Source organism: Jatropha curcas, unplaced genomic scaffold (assembly GCF_041381405.1).
Source record: "Jatropha curcas cultivar XTBG-Jc1 unplaced genomic scaffold, XTBG_Jcur_1.0 HiC_scaffold_1179_pilon, whole genome shotgun sequence".
NCBI lineage: Eukaryota > Viridiplantae > Streptophyta > Magnoliopsida > Malpighiales > Euphorbiaceae > Jatropha > Jatropha curcas.
In genome coordinates this window covers 1-26,477 of record NW_028322618.1, presented here as the reverse complement: position 1 = coordinate 26,477, position 26,477 = coordinate 1, and the positions used below count along the sequence as shown (strand labels likewise).

The window sequence follows — 26,477 nt, the reverse complement described above, 5'->3', positions numbered from 1 at the left end:
AAAAAGAAAAACAAAAAAAAAAGAGAGGGGGAGGGCTGTCGCGCGCCTGGCGCTGGCGCAAGGAAGAAGAAGGAAACGAAAAGAAAAAGAAAAGAAAAAGAAAAGAAAGAAAAAAGAAAAAAAAAAAAATCTTGGGGCTTCTAGACCATTCCGGTTCGATTCGAACCGGTTTGGTCTAGTTTAATGATTCGCCTCAATTTTTGCTCGGTTTGCAGTTTTTTTTCACTTGGTTTTCAAGCTATTTGTTTGGTTTTCGAAAGATCAATTTGGTTTTAAGGCCTGGTTCGATTTATTTTAATTATTTAGTTTGGTTCCATAATATTTTCTCCATTCACTCAATATAAATAAAATATGAACAATTATGATATTTGATTTTTAGGATAATTAATTTATATATATTCATAACAGATTAAATTGCTTTCATATTATTTCTTGAAAATTTTTAACTGTTCTCAAATCGAAAATTCTGACAATATATTTGGGCTTGGGCCCAACTCACAACACTTTGGACCCAAATTTAAGATTGTTTGGTGTTTAAAGCCCATATAATCAAAAATCGAAATTTTTGATTTAATAAAAATTTAAAAGTTTTGAAAATAAAAATTCGGAGTATTTCAGCAAACCTTTTTCAGAACAAAAGTCTTTTTCTTTTTAAATTTAGGTTATATCAGGAGTTGGAAATTTGAGTCCTTTCAGTCGTTGGAGGATTGCAGTTTGCACATTTTAATTCTACATGTGGAATGACTCTTTTTAAATTTATGGTTTTTCGATGACAATTTTAAAATGCCTTAATTTTTATACCACAAGAACTTGAATAAATATCCTATTTAATCCTTGAACTTATAAAATAAATATCACAATGTTATATATTTTATTTTATTTATAAATTAGACTTTAGCAAGTAAGTAGATTAAATGATTGAGTTGAACTGAGCCGAATTGAAAAATATAAAATTATATAATATGTTGACAATCACTGTTAGATATCATAGTTGACTATTGATAACTAAAAATCTCAATTTTTAATATATTGAATATAAAAATTGAAATTGCTTACCAAATGTCTAAAATCACAATTTGGAGTCTAGACCTCAATTATTCACTATATCTATTGTTATAAATCAACATTTAAATTGTTTCTAATACACATTATCCATTAGTAATTATCAAAATTTTTTAAACTTAATGATCTAAGATTAATACTATTAAAGAATTGACGGACATTTGGTCAATTCAATTAATTAGTATAAACAAAATAAACTATTATAAAAATGAAATTGAGTCCATCAATTCTTTTCAATTTATCAATTTAACGCAAGATATGTTCACCTTTATGTCTGTTGGAATTTATCTATTTGGATCGAATTCCTAGTTGAATATAAAATTTTTATTGAAACAAAGTAGAAATAATTTTTTAAAAAAAAATCATTGGTTTGGTAGGCCATAAACCCACTCCAAACCAAGTATTTCCATGTCTATTTGTCCCATCAGAAGTGAGGGATCATATTCCTAAGATTATGACAAGCACCATCAGAAATTTCAAAGCTGCTTATCATACAAGTCACAACGAACTGCATTGATTATTAGGATGTCAATTGCCAGCTTTTGATAGAGATTTTTCTTTCCAAACTTCCAACTTACAACTTACGGACGACTGTATCCTGTGCAACAAATATGTATCTATCTATCTATATATATATATAATAATTATTTATTGCATCAATTGGTGAATTATACAAATACAATAAATCATGTTCACACTATATGAAAGAACTTTGAACACCAGCTGATGGTCTTCAATCGGCTATTACTATAAAATATATATATATATATATATTTTACATTTAGCAAACTTATTTGATTTAATTATATGCACTAAAAAATTATAAACTAATTATAAAAAACAAGTGGGAGCTTCCATTGTATATCCGCCCACAAAATAATTAGTATTTCTTAATTATTTTTACTCCCCATCTCTCAACTTAACCCTGATACATGTGCATTAATTTTAATTTATAAAAGGTAAAATTCCTAATGATTAAAAAAAAAAAAAATTAACTTGTCTTTTTTTCAATTTTATCAATCAAATATATATATATATATATATATATATATATTTCGATATATAGGAGATTCAATAGACCGGAATAACTTAATGGGCTATACTACATGGGCAACCCTCCTTTTTAAATAATGTTCACCAAATTGATGATAACTTTTATGGTGAAGAGGACCTCAAACTCGAGACCTTTCACTTCGTATATCTTCTACAAAAGGTAGGAATCAATCAATATATTGAACTAATTATTTTGTATCAATTATAAAGCATTCCTCCATTGAAACTAAAAATGAGATAATGCGGTTTTTAGTGGATCTCACTTCTTGCTGAGTCAACGCTGACTGGTTTACCATGTATTACAAATTAAAATACTTAATAATAATGATAAAAGAGTCTGAACTTCATTCTTATTTTCAATTTGACCAATTCTTTTAATTTTATGAATTGATATCCTAAACTAATCTTTTATCAATTTTGGTAATTTCTTGGTTCACAACATTCTTGGTAATTTCTTTTAATTTTATTGTCACCCAATTATTGGAATTTGTTGTTGCCCATATATTGGAATTTTGTTCTCAGATCTAATTCTGAATTATTGTTGTCACCATTATGTTGATTTTGTCTAGTATCTTTTATTATTTGGATAGTTATGTAGAAATAAGTGCAGATCTTCAGAAGAAATTTGAAGTTAATCAGATCAGACTTGTAGAAAGACCATAGAGTCGAACAATGGCCATGAATAGCCATCAAGTGGAGCAAGCGATCGCCGATAGCACAAATATTATGCTCTGTCAACTCGATCAGATATTTCAAATCAATATTGTGTTCTTTTATTCTTTGTATAAGTGGTTTATTATTAGACTTCTTAAGCAAAAATATAGAAATGTATTGACATGTATCCCATATCTGTATATAATTTTCTATTAATGAAATTTCTAATTTGATTTCTTTAAAAAAAAATTTATATAGCTTTTAATGATATAAATAGATTAATTAATTCATATATTTAAATGATTGCATGATTGTATGGTTACTGTTTTATATTGATTATTTAGTTTTAACAAAATGACAAAAAACTAAGTAAATCAAATGGTCCAATTCTCATATATAATGAAATTAAATGGCTTCATTTTGGATAATAATGGGGTTTCTCAATTTTTAAATGATGTAGTAGACCAACCAACGATGAATCAGCAAGGGATGGAGCTTACCAATATTCATGAAATCATTTTTTTAATGGAAATTGCAAAGTTAGCCGCAATTGATGCAAAATAATTATTTTAAATATCAATCAATAAAATTAAAATAATTGGACAAAATTGAAAAGATCCCTAAAATACAGACTTGTATATATATATATATATATATATCAACTAACGGGATAAGAACGGATCCAAAAAAAAATCAAATTAGTAAAGACAATACATAAAAATAATAATTCAGTGACGGTGAAAGATAAAAATTTAATGGAATAAATATAAAATAATATAATTATACACACTAAAAAAAATTATAAACTAAATTATAAAAAACAAGTGGGGGCTTCCATTGTATATTCGCGCACAAGTTGAAAATAAAAATAAATGTTATTTTTCTTTCAAAATATTTTCTTTAGTCTGATATAAGTGTTTCTATATTCAAATATAGATGATATTCATATCCCAATTTTCAACCCTAACGTACAAGTAATAAAATTTTCTCTTTAAAAGAAATAAAATAGAAAAGGTTATATCAATATATTAGCAACGGAAAAATAATATCCCCATGTAAGGTTTTTTTTTTTTTTTTCTTCAAAATTTTTCAATTCTCTTTATTTTGGTAACATTATTTGATCCGTGAGAGCATATGTGATTAATTATGGGAATACAACAAATAAGTGATCCTAAAACGACTTACCCCTCTCTCCTTTAGTGTTTTTTAAATTTTCTTCTTTCAGCCACTACTAATCATCTTATTTGAGCCCTAAAGGGTTATCTTAACGGAAATCACGCTGGACAAATTTTTTATGATTCTAAGTTTGATTTTTGAGGGCGTCCAAGCAGTTAATTAACCCCTGCTTGACTAAAGTCTGTCAATACTTATAGATCATACATGTATATTAGATTTGTCTGATTCATGTGGAGGGGGCATTCACATGGATCCGAGATGGAGAGCAGACTACGCCTGTCCTAAGCTATCATCTTATTTGATTGGCAGTGGTTCCTTTATTTTTCACTTTTGGTTTACTTAATTTTCTTTTCAATAACTTCAAGATTTGTATTCGTTTGAAACAAATATTTGATATAGTCCCTTTAATTTGTCCTTTATCCTTGTTAACTAGTTTTAAGTGTTTTTGGTACCAAATAGAGTTGAGTATTTTTGTTAACCTCAGATTAGGCTTTTATTGTGTCCTCTCTCCTTTTATGGAGTTATTACTCAATTGCAAGGAGTTTTTTTTTTTTATTTATGTTAGTGATTTTTGCTTTTTTGATGGTTTGAAATATAAGATAAATCGATGATTACTTTTGATGAGAGAAATTAGATCTTCAAGTGCAACATATTCCTCTATTAATATTTATTATTTTATATTCCTTTGCAGATTTTGAGTGTAGCAAGTTTCCAAAGAACAAAGTTTGGGATAATATTGTAGAAAATTTTTTTATTGTTCTATTTGAAAGGCGACCAATTTCTTTATCCTGAAGATTAATCTCTTTAGCCTAGACCATCTTCAAATAAAAAGGTTTTAATTTTCTATATTTATATTTTTCATTCCCATGAGAATATTATAATGTATTCATGTTATATTTTTTTATTACTTCCTCTGTTCCGTTAAATTTGTCATTTTTTAACTTTTCACAAGAATTAAGAAAATAATTGAGTGTTCTCAATTTTAGAAAAAAAAAAGATAATTGACTAATTTATTTTTTAATTAATGCTTATTTAAATGAAATAAAATTTAATGCAAATATCTAGACAATGGTAAACTTGAAATAAACTAATTAATTGAAACACCCTGAATTTTTATTTTCGAAACTTTGGAATTTTTATTAAATCAAAAACCCAAATTTTTGATAGTATGGGTTGTTAAGACCGAGAAAGTTTAACTTGAGCCTGAATTTGAATTGGGCCCAAGCCCAATAGCAGACTGTCTGGAAATTTTGATGAAATAAAATGGAATGCTACTATATAAACTAATTATCCTGAATTAACTTAGTGTTATTATTATTGTTGTATTATTAGAAAGTAAGTTGAAGAAATGTTTTATGACCCAACTAAAATAATCAAATAAATCGAACCGGACTCGGAATCAATTTGAATTGTCGAAAACCCCACGAATAATTCGAAAATCGAGTGAAAAACTCGAAAACCAAACAAAATGAGACCAAACCATTAAATCAGACCAAACCGGTTCAAATCGAACCGGAATGGTCTAGAAGCCACTTTCTTTCCTTTTCTCTTTTCTTTTCCTTTCCCTCCTCCCCTTCCTCCCTTCTTCTTTCTCCTCCATGGCGTGACAGGCTCCTCTCCCCCTTGCGCTACGCTTCCGGCCACCACTCGATCGGAATGGAGTGGCGATCGGTTCGTCTGACTTCGGTGGTCACGATTCTAGCCTCCCTTCACGTCGATCGGGCCTGTAGCGGCGCGGATGGAGCTGTCTTCCTCGCGACAGTCGCTCTTCTCCATCTACGGCGATCTACACGGTTTCCGGCGGTCCCAGTGGAGGAGACAGGCGCCAATCAACTCTCCACGACGCTGTGAGTAATTTCCCTCTATCACTTTACGATTTCAGCGAAGCTTGAGACGTGGTTGTGTGCGGAGGAGGTGCAGCGGCTGTCGGACCCGATCCAGCCAATTAGAGGACCGATCCCATGAAATTAACACTAGAAATGGAATCCTTGGTGAATTTTGAGTCGAGTAGTGTGATCGTCGTGAATTTCTGGGCGGTTTGACGTTTCCGGCCACCGTGCACGGCGGTCGGCGGCCGGCGGCCGGCGGCGGCGGTCTGGTGACCGGTCGGCGGCACTCCGGCGAGGCCCCGAGAGACAGAATCCTCTTCTCTTCACGCTGATCATGGAATCGTCGCCCGATTCCCAATGGGTACGTTCTAAGACTCAATTCTTAATTTTTATATATAAAGAATTAATTGACAAATGAATTTAATCGAGTTATTAAATAGAATAAATTGCATAACAAGAAATTAACTTATTGAATTAACTTAAAAATATATGTATATTTATAGTCTTTTGTAAATAAATTAGATTGATTAGTGTGCGAATTTGGATAGCGAACATGATTTGTTAACTGGTTTAGGACTTTAGGATAAATTAATCGTAAATTAGTTTAGAACATTGTCAAATAAATTACATGATTGTTATTATGACTAGGTGATTTGAGGAGAAAGAATAAATTAGAATTAGTTAATTAGTTAATTAGTTAATTAGATAACCATTAGATTAAAACTAGCCGATTGTGCATAAGAGAACTAAGGCGAATTTTAGTTGGTTAATGGCTAGAATCGAAATTTGATAAAATTAGTTACCGTAAAGCTAATAATTTAATTAATAAATGATCTTATATGGATATTATTAGAATTAGTTTGTAAATTTTTAAGTTGAGTGTTGATATTGTTGTTATGGAAGGAGGATGGGATTTTAAATTGATTGATTGCCCGACGGATGGGCTGTGTGCATTGATTTGATAAAAATATGATAATATTGTGATATTTGAGCAGGCAGATAGTCCAATTTTTAGGGGAGGTGCTGCCGAAATTTTGATAGAACTTAGACTAATTTTAACTAACAACATAATTAATAAGTTTATTTAGATTAGTTCTATAATTTGGTACATAATAAATATAGTGCTCTGATTATTTATTATCTTTAGTATTCATTTCATTATTTACGTATTTATTTATTTATTTTCATTATTATTGTTATTATTGTTATTTATTTTATTATTGTTGTTTATTGTCAATACTATTATTTATTTATTTATTTATTTACATTGATTTTGGATGTTTAGTTGCGCATTGCATTACAATGTCTAATTGATTAATATGTTTGCATTTGATTGCAATGTTTGATTAATTGTGTTGTGATATTGCTGTGCTTTGTTTGTGTGGAATTGGGATGAAGTGGGTCACCATGGGTTTGTGAGGACGGTCGATAAAGCATGGATCCTGATTATGATAAATTATGAAACTGGACCGTCGGCCGGGTAAATGGGAGATCGGCGCCCCCGTGTGCACCTTCTGTTACTGTTACTGTTAACCACAGGTTGGCTTCTTTATTGGGCGCACCTGATAATCTAGATTTGATCGCAGCCCGCAGGGTGGCCTCCTGTTGTGAGCGCCTGATGATCTAGATTTGATGGAGACGACCGGGTTGCCTCCTGTTGGTATGAAAAAAGAAAAGAGAGGATAGAAAAACAATGAGAGGGCTGGTCAAGTGAGGATTAGACCGGTCGGCCAGTATAGGGGATCGGCTCCCTGGTGCACATGTGAGAGGATGAGCCATGTGGGAGGACGGCTCATCGGGGGTTCGGTGACTCCACTGACTAATTTCCACGTGATGTGATTATTTGAAGGTGATATTGTTTGTGAGTGCTGGTGACATGCCATTTTGTGTGACTGGCTGCGTGAGCATATACTAGTCGGATGACTAGATTGATATATATATATATATATATATATATATATATATACATCTGTGTGAATGTGTGTGTTGTGCAATAGTAGTTACTCATTAGAAAGCTCACATATCTTGTTTAATTTTTCAGGAAGAAAGTTTCTCTTTAGTTCGACTAAGCTATGTTCTTTCGTTGCAGAGTTAGAAAGAAAATTTTCCTAGACCAATAAATATTTTGCTATGTATCTAGATGTATAAAAATCTATGTATGTCTATTAGTTAGTGACTCCGCAGTTGTAGAAACTGTATACAATTAGTCGTGTATGATAACAATATAATTATATGGGCTGAATGTTTAATATTATATTGAGCTGGTAAAGTTTTAGTGTTTCAGGCTTACTACGGGCCTCGGGGGCCTTAAGCTTACCTGGGCCCTAGTGCCGGTCCGGCCCACGGAAACGGGTCGTGACAAAGTTGGTATCAGAGCTTAGGTTAGGGTTTTAGGACACAACTGCGGAGTATAAGAACTTTCTTTATGTTGGGATCGGCCGTAACCAACATAAGGAAGGGAACTTTGTGATTCCCCTCTTTAGGGATGGTGGACGCACTAGACCCTATGAGGTGGGAAAACCCACACCTATTGTGTAAAAATCTATAAACTATAGAAGAACTAGTTGAGGATTAGAGTGAAAGTAATGGATAGTAGGATGAACCCATCACAATACCTGTAGGGGCTAAGGCAATTATCAACCCTTAAGCTAGGGAATAGAGTAATACCTGATGGTAGTGGATTGGCCTGATCACCCAGTACACTACTTTTCATGTGAACTCTATCCCTGTCAGTGAGTAAGATAGTGTAGAGAATAAATAGGATCTTCATTGGTATGGTAGATTCATGAACATAAATAATAACTCTGAGGTAAGTAGAAATCTGTGTCTAGTTTTTAATACAGCTACTGAATCTCTTTAGAGCTTATTCAAAAATATAAACCTTTTTATTTTTGTCTTCATTTTATTTACCTGACATTTTAAATTTAAAACCCCATTTTTTCTTATTTATTTTAAATTCAAATTGTGTTATGATAAATAATTTGAAATTGATTATTTATATAGAAAATTATTTTTGAAAGCTGTCCATTTATATCACGGGGCCAATTGGATTAGATCATAAAATGAAATAATTGCGAGGATAATAGAATTTTAAGGAAGATTTGGAGTATGTGATTGTTTAATGTATAAGTGAGAAAGAGAACAATAGAAATGAACTTGGACAGTTTAAGGGTAAGACATAATAGGTAACAAATTGTAATATATACATTAGGAGTAAGTGGTAGATAAATTTGAGGAACTTATAAATTCCTTACTAGACTTGAATAAGGGAAAGATTGATTGACTAAAGATAGATAAAATAGGTAAGTGGAATATGAAATTGACGTAAGGTAGTGATAAGTAGATGCGAATCTTGAGTTAATAATTCCACGTAGAGAATTGAACTTTTGTTTAATTAAGGTTCTAATTAAAATGTTAGAACCGTGGGTTGTAAATTCTAATCTAGGCCATGAACAGGAAGTGAGAGGTTAATAGTAAAAATAAACTGGACAATGAGGAGTTATTGAGATCAACTTAATGTAATATTTGGATGGTAAGGTAGTATTAGGTTGGGAATTAATGGAATTTAATTGAAAGATCTGTGTTGATAGGTATTAGATAAAGGTGAATATTTAAGATAGGTAATAAATACTAAGTTGAATTATTGGTGATTAGGCAACATTAGTAAAATGAAAGGTTATCAGATGAGATTTAGGTTGAGAACGGAAGTGCGAATTACTAAGAGATATTATTATGAAAGTTAAATTTTCGTGATGAATATTAAGGCGACATAAGGAATAAGCATTGGAAAGAGAAGTTGATGGTTAAGTGGAAGGAGTGAAAATTTTCACAGGATTGAGATAGCTAAGGGATGCAGTGATTTAGGAGCTGTATAACAGATGAACTAATCTATAGTAAAGATATTATAAGGACAATCGAATTTGCATAGATGAGAGGCAAAAACAGTTATTTCGAAGCGGCCTGTGATATAATAGATAGCGAAAATTGCAGATGATTTTGCCTAAAGTTTTGAAGTAAAGCAACAAGTTTTCAAAAGTTTTGATTAATAAGGGTTTTATTAAATAACACATGTGAATTGAACGAGTTAATTCTTATGATTGTAAGTAAATCATAGTTACAATTGCTTGCCTTTGTAAATTATGTTTGGCCTTCACAGAAGAATGTCTAATAAAATTTAAATTTTCAAATGAAGTTACATAATTTTGAGAGAAATCTATGATATATGATATGTACTTTTCTGTTAAACCTGATTTTATTGCCAAATTTTATTCAAGAAAGATTTTCTAAAGAGTTCAGTAGCTGTCTAAAGATAGTGATTGAAGATTTAGGTAATAAACTCAAACTCTTGTGAGTGTTAGCTAGGTGGCACTAAATAAGATGGTTGGCGAGGGAATTACAATTAGAATACTTGACCCTTTTCTTTCCTAGGTTCATATTATTACTCTCGAGCTGTGCCCTTGGTGTTGGAAGTAAATTCTTATGGCTTTGAAATTCTTTGTGTGTTCATTCTTAATCTCTCTTACTAGATTTCAATTCGAGGACGAATTGTCTTAAGGGGGGGAAATTGAAACACCCTGAATTTTTATTTTCGAAACTTTGGAATTTTTATTAAATCAAAAACCCAAATTTTTGATAGTATGGGTTGTTAAGACCGAGAAAGTTTAACTTGAGCCTGAATTTGAATTGGGCCCAAGCCCAATAGCAGACTGTCTGGAAATTTTGATGAAATAAAATGGAATGCTACTATATAAACTAATTATCCTGAATTAACTTAGTGTTATTATTATTGTTGTATTATTAGAAAGTAAGTTGAAGAAATGTTTTATGACCCAACTAAAATAATCAAATAAATCGAACCGGACTCGGAATCAATTTGAATTGTCGAAAACCCCACGAATAATTCGAAAATCGAGTGAAAAACTCGAAAACCAAACAAAATGAGACCAAACCATTAAATCAGACCAAACCGGTTCAAATCGAACCGGAATGGTCTAGAAGCCACTTTCTTTCCTTTTCTCTTTTCTTTTCCTTTCCCTCCTCCCCTTCCTCCCTTCTTCTTTCTCCTCCATGGCGTGACAGGCTCCTCTCCCCCTTGCGCTACGCTTCCGGCCACCACTCGATCGGAATGGAGTGGCGATCGGTTCGTCTGACTTCGGTGGTCACGATTCTAGCCTCCCTTCACGTCGATCGGGCCTGTAGCGGCGCGGATGGAGCTGTCTTCCTCGCGACAGTCGCTCTTCTCCATCTACGGCGATCTACACGGTTTCCGGCGGTCCCAGTGGAGGAGACAGGCGCCAATCAACTCTCCACGACGCTGTGAGTAATTTCCCTCTATCACTTTACGATTTCAGCGAAGCTTGAGACGTGGTTGTGTGCGGAGGAGGTGCAGCGGCTGTCGGACCCGATCCAGCCAATTAGAGGACCGATCCCATGAAATTAACACTAGAAATGGAATCCTTGGTGAATTTTGAGTCGAGTAGTGTGATCGTCGTGAATTTCTGGGCGGTTTGACGTTTCCGGCCACCGTGCACGGCGGTCGGCGGCCGGCGGTCCGGTGACCGGTCAGCGGCACTCCGGCGAGGCCCCGAGAGACAGAATCCTCTTCTCTTCACGCTGATCATGGAATCGTCGCCCGATTCCCAATGGGTACGTTCTAAGACTCAATTCTTAATTTTTATATATAAAGAATTAATTGACAAATGAATTTAATCGAGTTATTAAATAGAATAAATTGCATAACAAGAAATTAACTTATTGAATTAACTTAAAAATATATGTATATTTATAGTCTTTTGTAAATAAATTAGATTGATTAGTGTGCGAATTTGGATAGCGAACATGATTTGTTAACCGGTTTAGGACTTTAGGATAAATTAATCGTAAATTAGTTTAGAACATTGTCAAATAAATTACATGATTGTTATTATGACTAGGTGATTTGAGGAGAAAGAATAAATTAGAATTAGTTAATTAGTTAATTAGTTAATTAGATAACCATTAGATTAAAACTAGCCGATTGTGCATAAGAGAAGTAAGGCGAATTTTAGTTGGTTAATGGCTAGAATCGAAATTTGATAAAATTAGTTACCGTAAAGCTAATAATTTAATTAATAAATGATCTTATATGGATATTATTAGAATTAGTTTGTAAATTTTTAAGTTGAGTGTTGATATTGTTGTTATGGAAGGAGGATGGGATTTTAAATTGATTGATTGCCCGACGGATGGGCTGTGTGCATTGATTTGATAAAAATATGATAATATTATGATATTTGAGCAGGCAGATAGTCCAATTTTTAGGGGAGGTGCTGCCGAAATTTTGATAGAACTTAGACTAATTTTAACTAACAACATAATTAATAAGTTTATTTAGATTAGTTCTATAATTTGGTACATAATAAATATAGTGCTCTGATTATTTATTATCTTTAGTATTCATTTCATTATTTACGTATTTATTTATTTATTTTCATTATTATTGTTATTATTGTTATTTATTTTATTATTGTTGTTTATTGTCAATACTATTATTTATTTATTTATTTATTTACATTGATTTTGGATGTTTAGTTGCGCATTGCATTACAATGTCTAATTGATTAATATGTTTGCATTTGATTGCAATGTTTGATTAATTGTGTTGTGATATTGCTGTGCTTTGTTTGTGTGGAATTGGGATGAAGTGGGTCACCATGGGTTTGTGAGGACGGTCGATAAAGCATGGATCCTGATTATGATAAATTATGAAACTGGACCGTCGGCCGGGTAAATGGGAGATCGGCGCCCCCGTGTGCACCTTCTGTTACCGTTACTGTTAACCACAGGTTGGCTTCTTTATTGGGCGCACCTGATAATCTAGATTTGATCGCAGCCCGCAGGGTGGCCTCCTGTTGTGAGCGCCTGATGATCTAGATTTGATGGAGACGACCGGGTTGCCTCCTGTTGGTATGAAAAAAGAAAAGAGAGGATAGAAAAACAATGAGAGGGCTGGTCAAGTGAGGATTAGACCGGTCGGCCAGTATAGGGGATCGGCTCCCTGGTGCACATGTGAGAGGATGAGCCATGTGGGAGGACGGCTCATCGGGGGTTCGGTGACTCCACTGACTAATTTCCACGTGATGTGATTATTTGAAGGTGATATTGTTTGTGAGTGCTGGTGACATGCCATTTTGTGTGACTGGCTGCGTGAGCATATACTAGTCGGATGACTAGATTGATATATATATATATATATATATATATATATATATATACATCTGTGTGAATGTGTGTGTTGTGCAATAGTAGTTACTCATTAGAAAGCTCACATATCTTGTTTAATTTTTCAGGAAGAAAGTTTCTCTTTAGTTCGACTAAGCTATGTTCTTTCGTTGCAGAGTTAGAAAGAAAATTTTCCTAGACCAATAAATATTTTGCTATGTATCTAGATGTATAAAAATCTATGTATGTCTATTAGTTAGTGACTCCGCAGTTGTAGAAACTGTATACAATTAGTCGTGTATGATAACAATATAATTATATGGGCTGAATGTTTAATATTATATTGAGCTGGTAAAGTTTTAGTGTTTCAGGCTTACTACGGGTCTCGGGGGCCTTAAGCTTACCTGGGCCCTAGTGCCGGTCCGGCCCACGGAAACGGGTCGTGACATTAATACTACCTTAATTTTCTTAAAATGACATTTAAAAGCAAAATGAAGTCAAAAATTATTACTACATCCGTTACATAATACTTGTCAAATTTGAAAAAAATAGTTTGTTCCAAAATATTTGTCACATTTGTGGTTTTATTGAGTAATAAATATTTTTTTCATATTTACCTTTTACACATGACCAATAATTATTGCTTCAATTTAATGGTTTTCTTAGAAAAGTAGTAAAATTAAGGGTAATATTGTCAATTTACTCAATAATTTATTGTAACTTAGATAAATTTAATGATTTTCTTAAAAGACGTGAATTAGTACCTCTATTCCAAATGTGACTATGTTACCCTTAATTTTACTAATTCTGTAAGAAAACTATTAAATTTATATGGGTTGTTGTTCAACAAGTTAATGTTTTTTTTTTTTTTTTTTTAATAAGAAATAAAAATATTGTTAAAATTCGATTGATTATAAAATTGATAAATAAGGTTTAAATAGATTAGCTACATCTTCATTATGTTGCATTCAGTCACAAATTTGAAAGTTCCAGCCAATGGGTTATTACTTTTTTTTTTGCCAAAACTTCACGACAATTGAAATAAAAAATCAAAAAACTATAATAAATTTATAAGAATTTTTCTTTAAAAATGCATTCTAATTAAGTATGGTCAATTTTTCTATAGTGAAAAAAAGTTATTTACTAATTTAATATATTAATTATTTCATATAAAAATAATTGAAAAATTGTATTTTGATAAAATACAAAATACATATTGATACATAAATCATCATATTTTGATTTAAGTTAAATCAATTTTCAAATTGAAATTTCAAGGTGTTACAATGTAAGTATATTAAATTTTTTAAATTTAATGAAATAGAATTATTATAATTATTCCTTATGAGTTAATTACTATTTTAATATTTTATGATATAAACATCTCTTATAATTACATAACTATATATACTCTCGCTTCACATAATTAGTACATATGCTAAATATTTATTCTTATGATTCAATTAGTACATTAATATTTTATGAAATAAACCATGCAGTATAGTTATGTATGTCATGCATATATTTATTCTATAGAATTAGTAATCTTTAATTATGTAATTATTTAATCTTTCGTATGCATGCACAATATAATTATTCAATTTTGCAATATGCATTATATATATAATTATCCGATATGCTTTAATAACAAACTACTAATTAAATCACTTAGCCTGACTATATATAGAATTTTGATCATACACACAAATATTCTAGTATTTTTGTAATTAAAATATGATTTTTCAATTTTTTATATGAATTATTTAAAACAATAAATTAATAAATAGTTATATTTTTTTCGAATGTAGACAAATTATTTTTCAAAGTTGAGCACATTGTATTTAAGAGCATTTTATTTTTTTGATTATTATGAACTTTTGAAAATTCTAGGAGAAAAAAATTTTTATTTGTCCATGAGCTTGAATTGTGATCAGGTGCCATAAATTTGAACACACAAGCCATATATATAAAATGAATTTTCAATATAATCTATAACAATGCGAATTGAAATGAATATAAATCCATAATATGTGTAATAAAATTAAAAAATTAATAAGAATAATCAAATTAAATATAATAATTAATTAATTTAATATTACAATTTAAATAAGTGCAAATTATTTGCAGGACTAATTCTTTTTTTTTTTTTTTTTAGCAATCAAGAATAATTCCATATTAAACACTAATATACTTAATTGAATTAGTTAGTATTTTTTTCATGTTTCGAATTTGATTAGTTAGAAAGTTTTTGTGATTATAACTGGATTAAATAAAAGAAATAAATTTTTTTGATTAAAAAATAATCTATATTTCATGGATATAATAAATATATTATAATATTATATGAATTGAAGAGAAATTATTAATTTGTATAAATAAAATAATAACTAAATCATATATGAATAGTACAGTTGATATTAAGATATTTATGTACATAATGGAATTAAATATACTTCTCTAATTTAATTAAATAAAAATTCACAACATAAATAGTCTTAAAGGTTTTTTTATTTATTAAATTCGTACTTCCATTTTATTTGTAGTTTCATAGCTAATACATATATTTTTTTTAATTATAAATCATAGTTAAGAATATATAAATTCTTTAAGGTACAAACTATATAATTCTTTAAAGTATAAATCAATGATATTATCTAAAGTATTTTTAATTTTTAGTGTTCCATCTTTCTCTTTTATAATCTCCCTGTTTATAAGCAAATTGAAATACTAATTGAGCATTTAGCCGGTAATTAATTATTTAATTAATGGTTATTGGAACTAATTAAATGCAATAAATATTGCACAAGGATCAACAAATAACTTAAATTTGAAATTTAAAATAAAGGATAATTATCTTTATATTATAACATTTAGTCAATTGAAAACTAAAAAAAAAAATTATAAATAGTAAAATTCAAAAAAAATCTCTCTTGAGATAAGGCAGATTGTGCTATTTAGATTTATCTGTTTTTTGAAACGTGATAAATATTATAAAATAAAGATAATAGTAAAAAAATAAATAAAATAAATAAATAAGTGATCCTACAATGAAGGCAAATAACAACGCACTCCTCATTTAATGCGCTTTTACTTGCAAAAAACAAAAATCAACTCATTTATCACATTTGGCTCTTAGCCAGTCAAATAAAACGCCAAAGAAGTGTGTCTAAACGACATATTATATTAATTGCAAAGGACAGATATGTGGCGCTTACGTTTAAGAATCATTAATTGCCCTTTTGGTCTTGTCCACATTTTCAATTTATATTTGTATTTCTCTTTTTTTTTTTCTTTTTTTAATATCTAACAATCCAAAATCGAGAAGTATCAAAGTTCAAACAGATACTCACTTGAAAACAACTTACTTTTTATTTTGATTAAATTAAAAAAAATTAATATAATTTCGAATAATTAATTTTATTTATGAGTTTTTTTTTATTTATTGAAAGATCCAATAAACCGAAATAAAATTACAGCTTACATAAAAAAGGATAGTCATTCCTTAATTCATTAAATTAGTAAAAACTATTATTGCCGAGAGGACTTGAATTTGAAATTTTTAACTCCTCACTATTAATGAGAAGACCAATCAAACTATATCTAATGACCAATTTTACTTATATTTTAAATATATCCAAATAGTGATATTAAAAATCATTTTTAATACTCTTTCTGTCCTAAAATATTAGTCGTTCTTGAATAATTATTTTGTCTCAAAATATAATTCGTTTTGAGTATTTTAAAGAGTTATAAATGATGTTTTTCAAATATTATCATTATTTACATTAAATATAATAAATACTTTTACGAGTAATTATTGATTTTGAGATCAGATAATTTAGTCGAAATACCATTGATTTTGTTATAATCTAAAAGAATTAATTGCTTCTTAATTCTTGTGCAAAAATCTTAAATAATTTATATTTTAGGACCAAAAAGTAAAAAAATATATAAAACATATTAAATAGGAATATATTTAAAAATTAAAAATTTTGAATATACCATTAACCGGAATTGATATGAGTGAAAAGGACTCAAATTCATTAATTAAGGGTTGAATATACTTCGATCGTTATGAATAAAGAAAATTTCCATTAGGAGCGATTTTCCCGTAAATTTGACACCTGGTAAGCAAAATTAAGAAATTAATATTTTGAGAAATAAAAATAAAAACAACAAAAAAAAAATTTTAAAAATGATTTTGAGAAAATTATAATATAATATTTTGAAGGAAAATACTTAGCGCATTATATATTCAATTAATAACCAATTGAGAATTTTAAAAATTATTACTTTGTTATTTTTTTTAAATGTGAAAACATTCCCACACTTATCTGAATCAATTATAATTATTAAGTTTACTGTATATGTATAATAAAAAATTATATATTATAATAAAAATAATCTTCATATTTATTATTAAAAATTAAATTATTTATTTATTAAAGAATTTAAAAACTCTCAATTGGAGTATTATTCTGATTATGATCTAAAATTAATTTTAGAATTTGGCACATTTAATAAAGTCAAGTGTAAAAAATGAGTTTTGATGTTGACGTGGCTTATTAATTGCAGCTTGGTTATTTAGTGCTGACATCATCTTTGGATCAGCTTAAAAAGTGGTGGCCACTCCTCACGCGATGTCTATCCATGGCCTTTTACAGTTTTACTGCATTATTCACAGTAAATTTCATTCTAAATAATGGTGCATTTATGATGTTCATAGTGATAAATTTACCTAGTTACTGCAATTCCATTATATGTTTTACCCTTACCACTTTTACTTCATTATGGTTTTTCACAGTAATTAGATGTAACTAAATCACTTAAATTGTAATAAAAATATTTTTTTAGTTTAACATGATTATTTTCTATGATATATAATCACTCAAATGTCAGTGATTCTTTCTTTATTTATCTGTCATTAAAATAAATAAATAAATTTGTATTATATTATATTATGTTATTGTACTTTATTAGTGTATTTTTTTTGATAAAATATATTCCTTTAATTTTTTCTGTTGATTCTGGTGTAACTGTAAATATCAAATTAACTGTCAATTTTTACATAATTTGGAAAAAATTAATAAAAAGTATAATTTTTTAATTTTTTTAAAATACCAGAAAAAACTCAACAAGAAGATCCATTCTAACCCAAATCAATAATAGGTCTGTCCCGCACACCCAGAGCCTAGGAAAAACTTAACAAGAAGATTCTTATTTCTTTATACTTTTTTATATATAATTTTGCAAAAATAAAAATTTTCTAACAATTAGGCTCCGTTTGTTTCTGTAAAATAACTTGCAGCAAAATATTTTTCATAAATTTTCATTGTTTAGGGTGTTCAGGAAAATAAATTAACGTAAAATATTTTTCTGGCCAAGGGAAGATTAAGTCATTTTTAAGGAAAATGACTTTCCATTTTCAAGAGCGTAAAATATTTTTCGGATTTTGATAAATTTATTATCATGTTATAAATCTATATTTTTTTTAATTTATTAATTATTTGTAGCCACAACCACTATTATTCACCGTTCATCACTGGTCACCGGCGACTTTCATAATTTATCTTTTTTTTACATTATCCTTATATTTAACAATCAAAATTTTAAAATACGAAATTTATATTATTTTCTGGCCAAGGGAAGATTAAGTCATTTTTAAGGAAAATGACTTTCCATTTTCAAGAGCGTAAAATATTTTTCGGACTTTGATAAATTTATTATCATGTTATAAATCTATATTTTTTTTAATTTATTAATTATTTGTAGCCACAACCACTATTATTCACCGTTCATCACTGGTCACCGGCGACTTTCATAATTTATCTTTTTTTTACATTATCCTTATATTTAACAATCAAAATTTTAAAATATGAAATTTATATTATTATTATGGTCTTATGAGTTAAAAATTTTAATATTTTTAACTAATTTTTAATATTGCAATGAAACAACGGAAAAAAAATCGATTGAAAAAATATTTTTCAAAAATAAGTTATTTTTGAAAAACAAATGAATTCTTAAATGCCATTTGAACATAGATTAGTTTATTTTTTCTTTTATTTTGAAATCATAGATTAGATATAAATATAGAAAGCATTGAAATTTAACTTGTAGACTATAGAAATAGAAAAAAAAAAATAGAAGGGGATATGAATAGTAAAGAAAAAAAATAGGAGGGTGGATTTGAAATTTAATTTATGATTAAAAGAAAAATTAAAATCTTGAAGGAAATTTCTGGCCACATTTAATGAATTATATATGCAACAATATAAGAAAACATGGGGATGGGGTTATAGAATATATTTATTTTTGGCTATATTAAAGATTTTTAGAAAATTTGATGATCAAAAATAAAATCATGACTTTTCATGTACACTCAAACCATTGAATTTTTAGTACATCACAATAAAATTATTTGATAAAATGAACAAAGCAAGCATTATCACAATTTCAATATCAAGTCGATAATTAGTAAAAGGACAAATGCATCAATTTACTCTTAAATTTACGCGATTTGCTTGTGATATCCTCAAGCTCAGAGATTTAAAATGAAATAAAATTCAATTATAATCCTACATTTTATAGTCTGAATCTAAAATGAAATAAAAGTTCAATTACGACTCTATACTTTATATTTTATTTTTGTGAGAAATATAATTATTATTCAAATGTGAAATTCACACAAATTTGAGAATGTCACGACACAAAAGACACAAAAACCCGTAACCGTTTGAGGAAAATTTATGCATTGCTCCATTATTAAAACGAGTGAAATATCAGTCACATGCAGGCTATCTATTATCATTATACATTCAAAAGTATCTAAATGCACACTTTCTTCCGTTAGGTGCACACGCAAAGCAATCACCATGGTCCCCCTATCCTAAAATTATCCCCCAAATTAAAAAAAAAAAAAGCCTATTATTTTATTATTCACAAAACAATAATATTAAATCAACTTGGCAATTAATTAACATTGAACCATATATAATTGTAAAAATTTTACAAAAAAAGAAAAATAAATTTAAGCATTGAGGTCAATCCTTGGCTTCTTCAATGGCAATAATGGAACAGCAGAATTGCAATTAGGGCATTTAGGGTTTGTCTTCAATGTCATAATATACATCAAGCAACCAGGGCAACCAGCAGCAAACATTCCATTTGCATTACTAGAAGATGAGCCTTCTTGTTCATCGATTTGCGACGGTGGAGGAGAGAAAGAGAAACGTTTCTTGACAGTTTCTTCTTTCTCTGCTCTTCGTAGAGCAGATTTGACCTTATCAAGAGTACACACACTTTCGCAGTAAGATTGGCTTGAAGAAGGAAGAAGCTTTAACTCTAAGCAAGAACTCTCTTCCAAGAATTTCAATGGTGGAGTAGCAGCATTTGGTTCTTTCTGTTTATGGCTTTTTTTCTTAAAAGATGATGACGGTGAGTTTGGAGAGTTCCACGTGTACCTTTGTGTATACAATGCTCCTGTCTGCATGCAAATTAATCCCAATTATTATTTTCTCAACCTTAAAGAAATTATATTAAATTAAATGCATTTGTTATTGATTATTCGATTTAATTTAATATTTTTTTTTAAAATTTATTGTCTAAGCCTAGACTACAACAAGAAAGAAAGTTTCTGGTGGAAAAAGAGAGGAACAGGTTATTCCGTTAAATTTGACCAAAAAAAAAAAAGAAAGGATATTTCCATTGGCAGAATCAGAATATTCAGTTACTTTTGACAAAGCAAACATATATTATGATAAAAGCATAACAAATTAATTAATTAGTTGAATTTAAAATTCTACTCTAATCTAAAATTTAAAAGGAAAATAAAATTGCAAAAAAGAAAACTAACCTTTAAGTCCAGATCCAAATCCTTACTACTAGAACCAACTTTAGATAAGCCTCCAAGCAAATCTCTGGTGATGAGAATTTCAGAATTGCCACTCTTTACAATGGAACTTACATCTGCTGCCATTTCTGACTGTTTTCTTAAGCTTAATTTTACTTCCTTTTGCCTTTCTTGTAATAGTACAGAGGAAAAGATGGAGAAGGAGAAACAGAGAAAAAACAGAGGAATAGGGCTATTGGAAGTGCAATAAATGTGAGAGCCAAGCTTTTAAAGAGAAGTTGAATGAAACAAGAAACTCACAAGATTGTGTTATTACAATACCATCCTTTCTTATTCCCACAGAAAAACTCTCATTTTATTTATTTATTGTTATTTTTTGAATGTCTTAAAATATCTCATTTTATTTATTTATTATTCATTTTTTGAATGTCCTAAAATATTTGCAAGGTTTTTAAATTTATATATATAAAAAATTACTGTTTTCATGATAACATTTATTATTATTCATGAATAAATGACTTTTATTAATATTTTAATAAATTAATGGTAAAAATGGTAAAATAATTTTTGATGAGTAAATTCTTAATATGCATATTTTATCAAATCATATAAATATAATGAGATGAAGTATTATGTAAGATTTAAGAATTTAAGAATTTAAAAATTTAAGAATTAACTATAATATAAAAAGAAAAAATGGTCTATATTTGACGATAAATTAAAAAAGAAAAATAAATTATCTTTTTGAACAGGGGTATTATTAGTAATGATGAAACAATGAGGACAAAATGGAGAATTCAAAAGGGGGTTTACATTAATAAGGGTGTGATGATGGTAGGGGCCAAGATTGGTAGAAGGTGTTGGTGATTAGATGAAAAAGAAAGAATGAAGAAATTGGATGGTACTGCAGAGCTCTCATTAATGCCATGCATTTATTGATTTTTGTTTTCTTTAATGACTACTGCCCTTCATTATTAGGAAACTTGGTTGGACGCATGTGTCTTTCAGTCTCACTGTTCCGCGCGTGTTTTAAACCGACCTCAACCCAAACCCTCATATTCTTGCATCAAAACAAACCGTCTTTTGTGCTTTTATTTTCTTTTTCTTTTTAATGAACCAATGATTGTTATTAGGATTTGACTAAAGCTTGAAAAAAGATTTTGAAATGAATTTTTTTAGTCATCAATAGAATAGACCTGGCTGCAAGTGAATCGGATTGGATCAGATTTATTGATTTAAAATATTTGTTAATAATCTTTTTATCGCATTAAATGTATAAACCCGCAAATTATATAAATAGTTTATTTTAAGAGTTGATGGTTCTAAAAAAATATTATTCAAATTTAAGGTAATTTGAATTTAATTATGAAGAAGAATTGATTGTGTTCTTCGTGATTTTAGGGTTTATTAGTTAAGAGAACCACAATTTTACATAGGCATTACTTATAGGGTGACCTATAGAGTTACCTTCAACTAATTTGTTAGACTTTTTGAAAGAAAGGTGAATTGAGAGAATTTGTTTCTCCTTGTATATCTGGAAGTATCATAATCATTTTTTTAGGTCTTTTTAAATATTAATTATATTTTAGTCTTTATATTATTTATTATTCTCTCAGATATCACCTTACAATTCTTAGACATTTATATTTATATTCTACTCACTCATAGGCTACAATGTATTATTGATGATATAAATAATTTCCTTATGTTCAATTAAAAAAATGTGAATACACATATACGTTTCTTATTTATTTGGATCTAAGAGAGAAAAATGGCTTTGGAAGTGAAAATAATTTTGAATTTTAAATGAGGATTGTCTCTTGAAATGCATTTTTCAACCTCGTGACATGCCCCTTTTGAGGGTAGGCCATTTTTTGTCGACCTTTTTTTCAACCCTCTTGGGTCTTAGTCATCTTTGAGCTCAGCATTTTTGGCTCACCTTTAGTGTTTGCCCAATTTTTTTGACTCAGTCATATTGAGCTTAGTCGTGTTCAATCGTTTTTGGCTCGGTCTTCATCAGCCAACATTTGGCTCGATTTTGTTCAACCAATTTTTTAACTTGGTCATGTTCAATCAACTTTTGGCTTGACCTTCAGTTCATATTTTGGCTCAATCTTATTTTATCATTTTTTTTAGCTCGGGGTTGTTTGGCCAATCTTTGGCTCAACCTTCTTTGGGCTTGGCATTTCGACTCGCTTTCTTTGGGCAGTTGGTCTTGGTTGGTGAACTTTTGGCTTGGCCTTGTTTGGCTAATTTTTGGTTCGACTTTGCTCGACATTGATCGAATAATTTTTGGTTTGGCCTTGTTTAGCCGATATTTTGGGGAGGAAGATTTCAAAAACTTCATAAATATTTTTTAAATTGTGGGATCCAATATTGTATTCTTGTTCTTATACTCATAAATAATATGGAGCAACAGAAAAAAAAAATCTGGCATTTAGTTGACATATTTCTCACTTTTCTTTCATTTGCATCGTCTTTTAAATACTGAGATTTATGCCTTTGAAGTTAGTCCTTAATTAATAAATATAATGTCTTCCAAAGTAATTTATGATAATTTTCCCTATTCAAAATATTTTAGCTTATCATGTTAAAATTTAGTGAAAGATTATTTCCATTTTCTATAATCAATGTACATATCTAATATTCTAAACAGAAAGATAATACACATCCATGGCATACTTTACATGGGACTTGATAGAGCAGCAAATCAGAAATCATATCCGATGTATTCTAGGAGAAGGAAAGTAAAGGGGACCATAATTGATATATTGCCACATCAGCAACAGTGATGACTGAGTTGGATATGTAATGATGAGTTTGTTATAGATTTGATAAGTTTGTTACAGATATGATATGTTTTTGCCTATAAAAAAAAGAAGGGATGTTCATGGGGAGGTATCTTGGAATATTTTGAAATTCACTATAGCAGATTGTCTTCTACTCGGGCTTGGCATGAGGATTGATTTCTAGTTTATTCTTTCCTAGTTCTTTATGTATTTTCATACCTCTGTTAGTTTTTTGAATATAATCAAACATTCTCCTCTCTCATTCTTTTATTCTTGAGTTGTATTATCTGTTTGATTGTTTGGGTTGTGTTGTTGGCTAATCTGATTGTCAGGTTGAGGAAGATCAGTTCCTTGATTCTCAAACAAATTGGTCCAACCTGCCAGATGACAAAAACACGAATGGAGTCCAGAGTGGATATCGTCAAAGAGGAACTACTCTTCCCTAGAAGAAACAATGGTAGCCATTAAATTGGAATAAGAACAACGATTTAAATGCCTAGAACCTCAATGCCATTGCTAAGGGCAAGGAACCAGCAAATCCTAAAAATTCTAACCAGGGGCAATCTAGTAAATCTTCATCCCGACATTAGGGCAATTTCAATGAAGCCCCCTCCACGGAAGAGGCACGGTTAGCTACCAAAAAAACTTGACATGCCCTCCTTCACTGGTTCTGATCCTATCAGTTGGGTGGCAAGGGCAGAATAGTATTTCAAGCTTCACAACATCTCGCCAGCGAAGCAGGTCTCAATGGCCCTCATTTGCATGGAGGGTGTGTCGTTGGATTGGTTAATGTGGTTACGACATAAAGTTTCGAATTTGGGATGGGTATAGTTGACGTCGGAACTAATTCGGCGATATAATGGCAACCTTTCTGACAACCCATATGAACAACTGGCAGCCGTAAAACAACTTGGAACAGTGTCAGCCTTACATCGACGATTTTATTTCTCGGGCCGCACAAGCTCCGGATATACCCGACCCATAATATTTAGGGTATTTCTTGAATAGACTAAGAGGAGAAATTAGAGTCTGGCTTTGGGTGGCAAATATCGCTGATTTATACCACGCAATGAAGGCTGCTGGCGAAATAGAATGGGAGCTGACCCATTCTGTTCCTATGATTATTGAGGCTCGCCATAACTCAAGTGTGTAATCTTACCCATATTCTGCTTCTACCCATACTTCTTCGATTCCTTCCTCTACTCCACAATTTGGGCTTGGCCCAAAACTCCTCAACTCTTTCCCTATTAAAGCCCAAAATTTAACCCAATCTCATCATAAATCCAACTCTCACCTAAATCTGCAACAGACTGCTGCCCTCCTAAACAACCCTAACCAACAAACTAAACTTCTTCCCTTAACAGCATCGACAGCCAGAAATTCTAACCCACAACCTAAAAATCTAGGGGTCTGACACTACTCTCATAACGAATACTAGGAGCTTCGAGCTGAAAGGTTGTGTTTCCGATGCAAACGACCCTATAGTCCTCTCCATGAATGCCCAAATAAATCCCTGCCGGCGCTAATTGCTGGAGAAGACAAAGGAGAAGGTGTTGAGAACGATGATGAAAATTTAGTAAGTTGAATATTGAGCTAGAGCTGCCCCTTTATTTTGTTGGTGGCATTTCACATCCAAGAACCATGCAAATGATGGGACTCATCTTCAATACCCAAGTAGTTGTTATGGTAGATACTGGGCCAAGCCATAACTTTATCTCGGATCACTTGGCCTCTCTACTGGAATCATCTGTGAGCCCTACCCAGCCATTCTATGTCAAGTTAGAAGATGAACATCGCCTTCAGTCTGCAGGAGTATGTTAGCAACTCAAGTTGAAATTGAAAACTCTGGAAATTGTTGGGGACTTCTTTGTTTTTCCTTTAAGTGGGGTGGAAGTAATTTTGGGGGTTGCATGGTTGGAAACCTTGGGAGATGTCCAGGTTAATTGACATAAACTCACCATGCAATTTTATCAAAACAGAGAACTTATATTGCTTGTTGGTGATCCTTCACTTATTAAATGCCTTGTTTTTTAATTAAGTTCAAAAGGTTTCAGATATAGATTTTTGTGCATGGTTGTGGGAGATGGCCAAAACTCAACCCTCCACTACTGAGGAGACAGATTTAACTTGCAAACAACACCAACAATTACAGCTATTGACCTCTAAATGTTAGAATGTCGTTAATGAGATTTCCGGGCTACCTCCGCGACGATCGGCTGATCACTGTATCACTTTACAACTAGGGCAATCTCTAGTTTCTGTTAAGCCCTATCACTATGGGCATTTCTAGAAGGACGAAATAGAGAGAATGGTAAAGGATATGCTTGCTGCCGGAATTATTCAAACCAGCTCCAGTCCTTTTTCTAACCCGATTTTGCTTGTTAAAAAAAAAGAGGCGGCAGCTGGAGGTTTTATGTGGACTATCGTCAGCTTAATAAGGTTACTGTTCCTTATAAGTATCCTATTCCAGTAATACAAGAGCTATTGGACGAGCTAAATGGGGCGCAATTCTTTTCAAAGCTGGACCTCAAATCTGGGTTGTTCCAAATCAGGGTTGTAGCTGCAGATACACAGATAATAGCCTTTTGAACCCATTTCGGCCGATATGAATTTTTAGTACTGCCCTTTGGGCTTACTAATGCACCGACTACATTCTAGGTCGTCATGAATGATATTTTTCGGCCTTGTCTTCTTTGAGCGATATTCTGGTTTACAGTAGAAGCTGGGAAACACATTTGAGTCACTTACGGACTGTCTTTCTATTGCTTTAAAATAACTCCTTACACCTCAACAAAAAGAAGTGCTAATTAGGGTGTAAATCAGTGGAATATTTGGGCTAATCATCTCTGCAGCAGGGGTATC

General features: G+C 30.6%; 1 protein-coding gene and 1 long non-coding RNA gene across 2 annotated transcripts; one reads left to right on the top strand and one right to left on the bottom strand.

Annotated features, from left to right (window-relative positions):
* Window positions 1-19,929: 19,929 nt before the first annotated feature.
* On the bottom strand, window positions 19,930-21,080 carry LOC105636818 (uncharacterized). Its single transcript, XM_012220171.4, has 2 exons — window positions 20,830-21,080; window positions 19,930-20,460 (listed from the first exon to the last, which is right to left on the bottom strand). Exons 1-2 carry the CDS (start codon window positions 20,950-20,952, stop codon window positions 20,005-20,007), a joined length of 579 nt encoding a protein of 192 aa, XP_012075561.1. The 5' UTR covers window positions 20,953-21,080; the 3' UTR covers window positions 19,930-20,004.
* Window positions 21,081-23,484: 2,404 nt separating this feature from the next.
* On the top strand, window positions 23,485-25,670 carry LOC110009815 (uncharacterized). Its single transcript, XR_002284693.3, has 2 exons — window positions 23,485-23,822; window positions 23,948-25,670. It is a non-coding gene; the product is annotated as an uncharacterized LOC110009815 (long non-coding RNA).
* The last annotated feature ends 807 nt before the right edge of the window (window positions 25,671-26,477 follow it).

Bases quoted from the DNA above. Each gene is read 5' to 3' on its own strand.
- LOC105636818 (XM_012220171.4), bottom strand. From the start codon at position 20,952: ATGGCAGCAGATGTAAGTTCCATTGTAAAGAGTGGCAATTCTGAAATT. The intron at 20,461-20,829 runs GTTAGTTTTCTT...ATTTGCATGCAG, and splicing joins ATTTGGATCTGGACTTAAAG to ACAGGAGCATTGTATACACA.